Source organism: Malania oleifera, chromosome 1 (genome assembly GCF_029873635.1).
Source record: "Malania oleifera isolate guangnan ecotype guangnan chromosome 1, ASM2987363v1, whole genome shotgun sequence".
Classification (NCBI taxonomy): domain Eukaryota; kingdom Viridiplantae; phylum Streptophyta; class Magnoliopsida; order Santalales; family Ximeniaceae; genus Malania; species Malania oleifera.
In genome coordinates this window covers 151,983,058-151,994,798 of record NC_080417.1, presented here as the reverse complement: position 1 = coordinate 151,994,798, position 11,741 = coordinate 151,983,058, and the positions used below count along the sequence as shown (strand labels likewise).

The 11,741-nt window shown below is 38.6% G+C and overlaps 2 protein-coding genes across 2 annotated transcripts; one reads left to right on the top strand and one right to left on the bottom strand.

Moving 5' to 3' along the window:
• Nucleotides 1–2,451: 2,451 nt before the first annotated feature.
• LOC131156508 (protein TORNADO 1) lies at nucleotides 2,452–10,507 on the bottom strand. The gene is made up of 3 exons (XM_058110243.1): nucleotides 8,992–10,507; nucleotides 7,666–8,906; nucleotides 2,452–6,652 (listed from the first exon to the last, which is right to left on the bottom strand). Exons 1-3 carry the CDS (start codon nucleotides 10,505–10,507, stop codon nucleotides 5,264–5,266), a joined length of 4,146 nt encoding a protein of 1,381 aa, XP_057966226.1. The 3' UTR covers nucleotides 2,452–5,263.
• On the top strand, nucleotides 3,031–4,534 carry LOC131156647 (uncharacterized). Its single transcript, XM_058110498.1, has one exon. It carries the CDS (start codon nucleotides 3,031–3,033, stop codon nucleotides 4,330–4,332), a length of 1,302 nt encoding a protein of 433 aa, XP_057966481.1. The 3' UTR covers nucleotides 4,333–4,534.
• Nucleotides 10,508–11,741: the final 1,234 nt, after the last annotated feature.

The window sequence follows — 11,741 nt, the reverse complement described above, 5'->3', positions numbered from 1 at the left end:
AGTAATAGAAAATTGTCCTTGAGATAAATTTGAGATAGCTTTCTTGAGTTGAAAAATTCGAGGACCACTGCTGCAAGAGAAATGATCACGAAGATCCAACCAAATTGCACGAGCTGTGGTTGCAAAGATGACACTAGCTGCAATTTCTTTAGAAATTGAATTGAGAAGTCATGCGACAACCATGCTATTACATCGGCTCCATGGATAGTGAAGAGGATCATAAGTTTGTGGTTAAGGGAGAGATTCATCAATGAAAGCTATTTTATTCTTTGCATTCAAAGAAGTGAGCATCGATCGACTCCATGTATGATAGTTGTCTCCAGTTAAAACATGAGAAACAAGTACAACACCTGGATGATCTAAATTGCTAAGACAATACGGATTAATAAAATCATCAATGGTTGATGATGAAGAAGGAGAGGATGAAATTGGAGTATCGGCCATTTGAGAGGCTTGAGAAAAATGCTCTAAAATTGCTCTGATATCATATCAAGATTTGTGAAAATATTTCTATTGCATTACAATTCAATAAGAGTTTACAAGAGAGAAGATATACACAAGAAGATAATAACAAATTTCTTAACAACTTAATAACTAAACTATAACTATAACTAAATTAGTCTACTGTTGCTAACAGTTTTGCTGCTGCTGTTACTAACAAACTGCTGCAGGCTCAGACTGCTCCACTCTGTTGTTGCTGCTGCTATCAACAATTCATAATATATATATATATATATATATATATATATATGTATATGGTAAAATCATTTTTCAACAAACAATAATAACAACAAAATGAAGCCTTAAATTCCACTAAGTGGGATCGAATATATGAATCTTTTTTCGTCAATTTATTATTGTAGAATCTCTATGTAACAGGAAGTGCCTGAAGTCACACCTTAAATTTAAAAAAAAATGCCTAAAGTTAATTAACAATGCACTCATTGTGATTTGAACTCGTATCTTCACAAAATGGAGATGGGGGTATTAACTATTCAAGCAAACATAGTTAATTGTAATTTGTTAATTTACTAGACAATTCGGGACTACTCTAATGTTATAAATTTTTATATTCTTTCAAAATAATTTAAAATTAACAAATCAAAGTTTATATATATCTATATACGCATGTATAAAAAATTTATTTGAATAATAATTTTTGGATAGAAACTTCAGTTCAAATTTGTAATAAAATTAAAATGTAGGTTTTTTAAAAAGAATTTTAATAAGACGATACGATCATTTGTTGAGATTTTAAAAATCTCACAATCTTTTTTAATGTTTGATTTTAATAGGCTTATACAAGTCATTAGACTTATCTTTTCTTCAAATATTAAGAGAGGGTTTAAATATTGAGGTTAGTTCATAACTTTTTTGTTAAATTTTAAGAAAAGTTTATTAAATTTTGTAATCTTCATAAATAAATACATCCTTTTATTAAGTCTCCAATAAAGTGTGCTTCTTTTGCGCATTTTAAAAAGGATAATAAACAAGACTATTAATATATTATTAATAATTTATTAACTTATATAATTTTTTTAAAGTTATGCTGAAATTAAAAATTCTAAACCGAAAAATAAAGGTTGAAAACAGGGGAAAGGGATAAAAAAACAGAGCTGCCATTGACAATTAACCGCAAATCGAGGACAAATTTCAACGCACGCGCTTCCCACGCTCCCGCCTTTGGGACCTACCTGCAAAGGCGCACTCAAAGCCTCTGTGATTGGGAGCCGTGGCCCTAGGGATGGGCATGGGTCGGTGTACCTCTGTCTCATTCTCATATGGAGTCAAGACCCAGAAGCCACCCTCCTTTTAGATAATGCAAGTCTCGCTACAAAAATCCATAAATACTCCTCTGTATTAGATATTAATACACGCACACCCACCCCCACACAAATACAGAGGCTTCCGACAAGCTTCCCCCCAGATTTTATGCTGTATTCTTCCGTATATCTGTAGTTTTGTGACCCTGTTCTCCACACTTGCCTCCATTCGCGAACTGGGTCGCCGTCCTGGTCTTGGATTAGAGCTCTTCGCTGCACAGAATCTGCGCAAATCCGTTTGACTTTGAACCCAGAGGCAAGGAAAAAGCATACTAATCCCAGTTTTATATCTTCCTTTCTGCTTCGATTTAATTTTCTTGTTCAATTCGTGTGTTTTGAAGGGTTTAAGCCTTACGGGTTCTCTCTTTCTGCTTCGGCTTTGGTTTTCTCTGTTCATTTCGTATGCTTTTAGAGGGATCAATGGTAAAGTTTAAGTGGGTTAGTCTTTTGAAGAGAGGATAAGATCTGGGTCACTGTTCTTTTTCTCTCTCCTGCCCGCTTTCTCCTTGGATACCGATGGTCATGTTTCTGTGAAGTAAAAGTCATAGCTTTATTGGAATCTGTTCCTGCAACTGTTGGCGCCTTGTGATTGTTTTTAAGCCAGGGGTCTAGGCTTTCAAGTAGTAGCAGTTCATGTGAAAGTTTATGTTTCACAGGAGGCTTTTGGTTTTTTGAGTCTTGAAAATTTGTGCTCATCTTAGCTTTAGCTAGATTTTGGACTTGTGGGTTGGTTCTTAGTTTTGGGATTTGCCTATATTTCAGTTTGGCTTCTGTGTTTTTGGAGTGCTCATCTGAACGGCCTCTCTTGTTTTGAGATTTTCGCTGCTGGGTTCTGAGAATTTTGGCTTTATTTGAGCTCCGGTAGGTTTTGGGCATGTGGAATGGTTTTATTGCGTGGTTTTGAGGTCTAATAATCATATTAGTCTGCATGGGACTTTAAATTTTGTTTTGTGGGTCTTTGCTCATGGTTTTGCTAAGTGTTTTAAATAAGTTTTAAATTAGGGTTTTGATTCAGGCTTTGGGGATTGGTTTAACTGTTGGGCTTTTGAGTTGTAGAAATCATAATAACCTCTTGCTCATGTTGAGTTTGAATCTTTGGTCGGGTTCTTGACTTATAATTTTAGCGTTTTAGTTTCATAATCTTGATTTTCAATCCAACTGTGTTCATTTTTGCTTTTTTATTTTTCAGGTTTGATTTCTGGTTATCATGGATTCCCCTCAATCCGTCGTGTCACCATTCAAGAACTCACTTGTCTCTGAGCCTGTGAATCAGAGATCTGACCTTTTTGTTCACAACTCTGGTCGCTTGACCAAGGGAATTGAGGTCCAAAGGAAGGAAGCTGCGGTGTATGGCTTGGATGGATTCATTGGTGTCCTTGAGGTTTACATACATCAGGCTAGGGACATCCATAACATCTGCATATATCATAAGCAAGATGTTTATGCTAAACTTTGCCTCACCAGTGATCCTGAGAAATCTGTCTCCACCCAAATTATTAATGGGGGTGGGAAGAACCCTGTATTCAATGAAAATCTCCGGCTCAATGTCTGGAAAATAGATTCCTCCCTCAAGTGTGAGATATGGATGCTGAGCAGGGTGAAGAATTATCTTGAAGACCAGTTATTGGGGTTTGCTTTGGTTCCTCTTTCGGACGTCCTCATAAGTAATGGGAAGTTAGAAAAGGAGTTTTCTCTGTCCTCCACAGATCTTTTCCATTCTCCGGCTGGATTTGTTCAGTTATCTCTTTCATACAGTGGGGCTTCTCCTGAGGTAATGGCAATCCCTGGGATGCCTCCATCTCTTGCTACAAATGCAACTGCAAAGGATTCCGAAATAACTGAACCACAGCCCAGTGACTTCGATAAGATTGAGTTCCCAGACCCAAAGATTGTGAATGAAAACCATTTGATGGTTTCGGAGTATATCGGTATCCAATGTTCCAGCCTGGACTCTCAAAGCTCTGAGAGCTTGGTCTCTTCTGACAATGAAAATCAGCTTAGTTCAGAACAAGGTGTTCAAGTTGTGGAAAGCTTCTTGGCGAGTGCAGTCAACTCTGTCCAACTCGAGACTCATGATTCTCCCCCAAGCAGTGTTTCAACTAATGGTTCTCCTCCACATGCTTCTCTTCCTGCAAGTTCCGAGTCCTCTGATAATGCAGCTGCTTCAAAATCTCCAGACCAGGAGCATGTTTCTAAGCTAAAAGAGAAGAGGGATGAAAATGTTGGAAATGTTGAGAGCAATTCCTCTGATGGGGTGCCAAGTAGTGCATTTGCCAAACCGGTTCTCACTGTGAATGTTGAACAGGAGCAAAAAGTTGTGCAACAAGATATTGTGGACATGTACATGAAAAGTATGCAGCAATTTACTGAATCATTGGCAAAAATGAAGCTGCCTATGGACATTGAAAGTGGACAAACCAGTTCTGGGAATTCAAGCACTGATCAAAAATTGCAGGCATCGAAGAACACCGGCTCCCGAGTGTTTTATGGGAGCAGAGCCTTCTTTTGATCTTTTGTTTTTCACTGGTTCAAATGGCGCCCAGGTGACTCTAGATTTTAGAATTGAGACTAATGCTAGTACTAAAGTGGAATAATGTGTTGAGTTAGTATGGTGTTTTACTTCTATGTTGAGAAGCTTTAGCTGACGGGAAACCATGACTTTGTTCTGTTTCTGTTGTTGTCAGTATATATGGAATTATTCCGTTTAATCTTCCCTCTTTTCAGATTCTAGCTATTGCTGATGTGAAATGGGAGCTTGACTACTTTTGTTTGTTCTGATTCCAATCCTCAATTATTGAGATATCGAATTTGATATAGCTATAGAGGATTGTATTAAGAGTTAATGGTGATGTCTGGGTCCCACATCCACGCATTGATTCAAGACAAAAAGTTGTATCATTCTTAAAGCATCTGTCATTATTTTGGCCATATCACTTTGAGGTCCAAAATCTGCAAGATTTTTAATCTCTCTTTCTCTTATTTCCATCCACAGGAATGTTTTTCATGTTACTTTGGGACCCAAGTGATTTTATTTTATTTTTGTTAATGTATGATGAATCGGAGCTAAATTGTTACTTTTATTTTTAATTTTTGGGGCGTCAGAGACCTGCTTGTTTTGAAAATGTGCCATCCCAAGACCATCAATTTGTAGATTGAGTGTTCTTTCTTCCCATTTTTTCCTATTAAATGTCATGGGCGACAAGCTAATATCTTTCAGCAGTGAATTTTTTTTTTTATTTTTTATTTTTCACTAAACGAGTCATATGTGCCCATATTTCTTGTATGCGACCAGGCACTTCTTTGACCTGATATGATACAATAAGAGAATACTAAAAATTATCAAGAAATGGAAAATGGAGGTTGGAGCCTTGGGGAATAAGGGAAAAAATAAATGAAAATGAAATCCCTCCATTGTTTATCCCCATCGTCTCTGGACAATTTCAAATGGGTACTCCAATAATCTCATTTGCTCTTATGTGCATATGCCTCTGACATATCCATGCAATCTGCCCATCATCCCTGTATCTCACTCTCCACAATCCAAACTTTTCTGCTATTTCTTTCCCAGTTGTGCAATGTCGCTCCCTCAAAAAGTCCATCACCCACTGCTGTGCTGCTCTCTGATCTTGCTGCATGTCCCTTGCAGTTCTGCTTCTGCTACCTGCTATGTTTCCAACAGCTGCAGCGCCCACAGCCCCTGCTGCAACTGCCCCTGTTGCTCCACATAAAAGAGAAGAGTCCACCAGATGAGCAACTTCCCTGCTCAGGTCTGGTATCATTCCTCCCATCCCAGCCGCTAAATGGGCTCCTATCTTCAGAGAAAATGTCAACAGTTTCATGAACTTTGTCATGTAAGGAGCCAAGCACTTAACTGCTCTATTATCAACCTGCATCAATTCACAACCCATCTGATCTTCTACAACATGCATTTCCCTTCGGAATTCGCACAGCATGTGCAGCCGAAGCGCAGTCATCCCAGAAATCATGTTGGTGACCAGTCTCCTCGTGTAGTTCTCAGTTCTTGCAAGGTAAAACATGTTTGGTACTTTCCTTTCTTCGACTTGCACATTGTAATTCACCAGATAGTCCACTTTGCGGTGAAGCTCAATCAGGAGCCTGTGTTCATAATATCTCAGCCCCTGAATCTCCTGTTTCAAGTCTCTGATCTCTTGTTCGATGATCTTCAGTCTTTGCAGAACCATTTCAACACCCTTCGCAAGTCCACCAAATGTTGGTTCAACTGTATCAGATTCTGCTCTGGTTGATAGTGTGTGATCTGCATCCTCTGTACTGTATTCTGGTGTAAGCTGCAGTTCTTCTGCGAGGTTGTACAGATCACGGTATCTTCGATGTAGTACTTCCCTGAAGTCATCGTCAGATAAGAGATTCCGAGCAAAATCAAATCCAGCACTTAGAATAGGTCTACCAGAGTCTAAGACTTGACTCCAGGTGTGCTGATAATCATACATGCTCTCCGCGGGGACTGAGAGTAGAGCTTGTTTCAGTCGTTGCAGCGGGAAAAACTGAGTTTTCCGATATCTTGGGGGTGTTAGATTTTTGACACATTCTGGACGGAGAACATTTTCAGTCAATGTAACACCACTGCACAGGCTCTGGATTGCTGGGATTATGAGCTGGTGGAAGAGCCTTAGAGTTTCTGTCAAGTTCTTGGAGGAGCATGCGAGGATATCAATATAGTAACCTAACTGCCCTCCAAGTTCTACTCTAACATGCATACCATTGATATTTATTGAAATGAGGTATTTCTCAAGGCTGTAAGTTGCTGCATGCTCGTTCTTTAAATCAGTAAGTCTGTTGTGGAGATGCACCTGTTTTCCACAAAGGAGAAATATTTCAACCTGGGCGCTTTTTGATAAAGCAGAAAATGTGATATTGATATATTGTGTCACTGAATACATAAAATTTAGCGTTTGGCCGTCTGTCAAATTCCCCCCAAATATTCTTTAGCAGTAAAAAGAGAGAGATGATAATCAACTGCGAGAAGAATGAAATACTGAGGTATTGCAAAAGGCTTAAGAGTCAGTTGAAAGGTCATCAGAGGCAGAACAGCGACTTGAAAAACAAGACTAGAGGCTTTTTGTATGCTGGGTTAGCTATATGAATCCTTTTCTGAAATTATTAATAAAATATGAGCATGAAAGTAGCAGCCTAAATATGTAACGTCACAGAATCATAGTATAGAAAGCAAGATTGTTAGCAATTCACTGTGCAAGAAAATGAAATGTTGCAGGTGTTGCAACTTACTTGAAAAATCATCAGAAGCACAATAATAATAATAAAAACAAAAGCAAGTCTTATTATATAGGATCAACTGTATAAATTGTTTTTCTATTGTTATGAAAAAATGTATGGTAGAAGAAAATAAAGAGAAGGCAAGGTCCTAATCATATGAGGTTATTAGGAGCAGCCCTTATACTTAATGTCGAAGAATCCACACTGGACACAGATCATTAACTCCATTATGCCACTATTAATATATTTTGAAAACACCATTGGTCAAATTTGAGGAGGAAAAAGCAAATCATGACAAAAATTTATTATCATAGTGGGCCATCAACTATCTATATATTATCATTCACTCAAAAAAAATAAAAAATAAACACTATTCCACTAGACTCCTAGCATAATTTTATAGAATATAGAAGTTAACTTGACTTATGCTGGTGGCTTTGTGATCACTGTGCAAACTCATTGTCTATGGAGGATTTAAACATGGAAAGAGAATTTTCATATTGGGAAAAGCAAAAGCAATACTAAAATAGAGAAGGGCAAAAAGGTAAATGGGTGGAAAAAGAAAAAGGAAGAAGGAAAGGTTGTTTGCCTGTAAGCGGGGGAAAAAGCCTGGAGTGAGGAACATGTGGCTTGAATCATCACACTCGAGATGCCGCCCTACATAAAGGCATTCAGGTGTGCTCAGCTGCCATCTCTGTGGCCTCGCTCTCCCTTCTTCAAGAATTGAGGGGATCAAAAGCAGAGAATTTGGATTTGATGGGTCTTGCTCATAACACAGCTCCAATTTCAACATCATCCTCACAAGGTCGCTGGCCTCCAAGTTCTCAAAGACCTTCGAACCCATTCCAGGAATATGACTCTGCAAACTTCCTCTTAGTATCTTCTCCAACTCTTTCCTGGTTATCAAACCATTCTCTGTTGAGCTTTGCTTTCTAACGTCTAATCTAGCAAGTTGGCCAAGAACTTCCCCACAAAACCACTCAGAGTCTAAGATCAGAAACCCCAGTTCATCAAAATAAATCACCTCTCCTATATGGTGAAGGCAAGTGGCAATAGCCCGCCTCCTCTTCTCCACCTTCTCTTTATTATCGTGCCTTGATCGAACTCGCAAGAATGGGACTTTAACTTGACACAACTCATTGAATTCTTTCCATCTCATTGCTGGCTTATTGTAATTCTCTGATCTCCAGTCTAATAAAATTTGTGTAAGATCATTGCAGAGCTCATAGACTCGAGGCACTCTCTGGAGAATTGTTCTGCATGTTTTCCGAAGGTGGTGGGTGAGTTTACTCACCGATGCAGATGACCTTGCATCAATGGTGAACGCTGTTTGGTAGAAGTCCACAAACCCCTGAAACTTGTCTTTCAACCCCTGAATTGCAGTCACCGTAGCCTGCAAGTTTTGTGAGGATTGATTGATTTTGTCGAAGTGTGTGAGGACTACTGTTACATTTGGGAGCATGTATTGCTGGCCTGCTTTTCTGGAGTTGGAGACTATGAACCTCAGCCAATATTGTATATCTTCTTCAACCTCAGATGGAGTTTTAGGTTCTCTGTTATTGGGTTTCCTGAACAAGCTGGATATAATCAGGAAGAATGATGCACTCCCTTGTCCCGGAAACATGAGATCATGAAGGGAATAGAGCTCATGCTGACCACCAAGATTCCATATGGAAATCTTTGTGTCTTCATCTTTGAGTGTTTTGATCTTCATTCCTCCTGTTCTAACAGCTTGCTCTACTGGGTTCACCAGAGTTTTGACTTGATCCAAGTAGGGTAGCTTTGAAGTCGAGAAATTCTGTGATATGGAATTACAAAGTGTGGTCTTACCTGCAAATGAGAAATTTGAAATTGATTTCTAGACCAGTCGTGACTATGTTTCAATGTGGAATTGCAAAGTTTGGTGCTGCTTTACCTGCAAATTCCTGCCCGCAGAAGAAGATTCGACAGCTCTTGGGTACCGTAAGTGTCATGTCCTTTAGAACATCAATTTCTGGTTCTGGTTCAGCCTTTCCATTCTGACCCAGTTTTTGATAAATTCCATCTGTCTTCCCAGAGTGATGCAGCGGTGTCCTCGCAAGATCGATGTCTTCAATCCAAGGATTCACCTGTAACATCTCCAGAATTGTCTCCACAACCGAATCTCCTCGAACCCCCTTACAACCCTGCAAAGACAAGTATTTCAAAGAGGCATTCCTCTCCAGGCTCTTGAATATTTTGACAATGTCATCTGGTCTTAAACTTTCATCGTCGTAGATCCCCAGCTGGGTCACACTTTGGTTGGTTGTCAGCATCCTTAGAATGGCAGTGAGCCCATTCCTTCCAATCTTTGTCCTTCCCCCTCCAAATGTTACTGACTTGAGAGTTACGTTTGCTTGGATTTGCAGGGCTGAGAACCTGCTCAAAGGACACATTAAGTGTTCTATCCCTATTCCACTAAACCAGTTCCCATCAAGATACAAGCTTTGCAGGGTCCGGTTCCTGAAGAGTCCAGCAGCAACATACACAATTCCCTTGTCTTTAAGACAAGTTCTTGACAAGTTCACTTCTTTGAGGCTCCTGTTCTGTTCCAACACCCACCGAAACTCTTTAGCCCACCGGGACTTCAGCCGGACTCCCGTCATATCCAGCGATTTGACTGTTGAGTTCATGCCAAGAGAGCAAGCGACCCTGCAAGACCCAGAAAAGTCAAGGCGGTAAATTCGCAATGTGCTGTTCTCAGGTTCAAATTCCACCACTTTAGAAGTCTTTTCTCCATTCTCTCCACTCCAAACATGAACCTCCATGGCTCTGTTTCTTCCCAGAACTGCAGATATGAGAGGGGTTGCCGTGATTGAGGTGGAGTCAAAGATCGTCAACATCTTCAACCTCGAGTTCACTTCGATCATCTTCGAAAGCTCCTCTGCTCCTTTTGATCCAATTGAGTCTTCCCATATCTGCAACTCCTCCAAGCTCTCATTCACCATGAGAGCAGAAGCTAGAAGTCCTGCACCGGCTGAGCCCATGCCCGATTCCGAGAACATTATCTCTTTGACTGCTGCATTTCTTTTTAGAATGTTCGATAATTCTGATAAGCATACCCTGTTGAATCTGTTTCTCTGAAATACAAGCTGCTTGATGCTAGAGTTATTCTCCAGCAACATTCTGAGATTTTGTAGTTGCTCCAATTCCCATTCGACCCGGTGGAATTCCAGGTTTCGCAGCAATGGTTGGGAGTTTTTGGCTATTCCTAACATTATGAGGAGGTGAGAAAAATCTAAGATGCTGTCCTTGGAAACGTCTACTTTCATGGAGTTTTCTGTTTCCTGGTAGCAACCTGAAGTGGGTTGGGAGAGGTAGAAGGAGATGTTGTGCAGGCTGAGGCCCCCTGATTCGAGGGTTTGCAGAAGCCATTGGAGACCTCTGAGGTTCTGGTTTTGGTTTGCTGCCATTGGGGATGGTGAGAACATCGAACTTTTACATGTACAGGGCGGGGTTAACTTATATGCTTTATTTACTTCAGAATCGATTAAAGAACATCAATCACCAAGCAAAATAAAAATAAAATAAAATAAAATAAAGAACATCTATCCTTTTCATGATCAATACTTGTGAAGGACAGCTTTGGAAAATTATGCTGTTGCTTCTTCCTTTAGCAATTCCTTAATTGAATTTACGTCAATTAGTGTGGAGGGCACTACTTAATTTTGAATCCACATTTTGTAATTTAAAATTTCTAGAAAACATTTTCCATCGAAATGGACATCTTAATTTACAATCACTATCACTTGCACTATTATATATATATATGAGGGAAATATGATCATGAAGTTGATAAGTTGGAGCTTTGAAATCATGTTATCTTGTTCTTACTTTTGAAAATGTAAATTTCAGAACTTAAATTTAGGTTTGGATAAATTTTAATATAATTTTATATTGCATTTTTTTTTAATTCAATACAAACCCAAATCTTAAGTCTTTCCAAACATAGTGTCAATATATATATATATATATATATATATATATATTCTCACTCATTGAGCAAATTTTAAAATTTTAATTGTATAAATTTTTTTTTTAAAAGATTCATTAATTAGAAGTAATTCTACTTAGAGCTGTCATTCAAATTTGGATAAGCCATTTACCCTCCAAATAATTGCATTATTCAATTCATTTTTTTTATTATACATAAAAAAAAAATTGGGTGATTAACTCTGTTATGATTTAGTAGCGGCTAAGGTTACATAACTAACTCTATTGGCTCTAAGATACACTAGAAACTTAGGAAAGCATTAGGCTTTTAGGATGAATAGACAAAGCCTAATTACAACACAAGATCATTAATAGGATCCTAAAAAATCTCTCACACATTAGTAAGTGGGAATCTTTGACTTAATTGATTTCTAACTAGAATTAGGGTTCTTATGGATAAAAAGAGGGTCGTTGAACTTCATTAATAGGCATGACATCACTCACACATGCATTAATTTGTAGTCTCTGAATAACTTGTAAGCTCCTATTATTCTTTCTTCTGTCATCTAACTTGAGCATCGGAAGATTTCAACCATGGAAAATCTCAACACCCTTTAATTTCCTCATTTTGTTTTACAAGAAGATAGTTATTTTCAACACAAGTGGTAGAATTCTAATTTTGGTATATCACATTCCCACCTTCCCTCTAAAGTA

Bases quoted from the DNA above. Each gene is read 5' to 3' on its own strand.
- LOC131156647 (XM_058110498.1), top strand. From the start codon at position 3,031: ATGGATTCCCCTCAATCCGTCGTGTCACCATTCAAGAACTCACTTGTC.
- LOC131156508 (XM_058110243.1), bottom strand. From the start codon at position 10,507: ATGGCAGCAAACCAAAACCAGAACCTCAGAGGTCTCCAATGGCTTCTG. The intron at 8,907-8,991 runs GTAAAGCAGCAC...TCTCATTTGCAG, and splicing joins CTGCGGGCAGGAATTTGCAG to GTAAGACCACACTTTGTAAT. The intron at 6,653-7,665 runs GCAAACAACCTT...TGTGGAAAACAG, and splicing joins GCTTTTTCCCCCGCTTACAG to GTGCATCTCCACAACAGACT.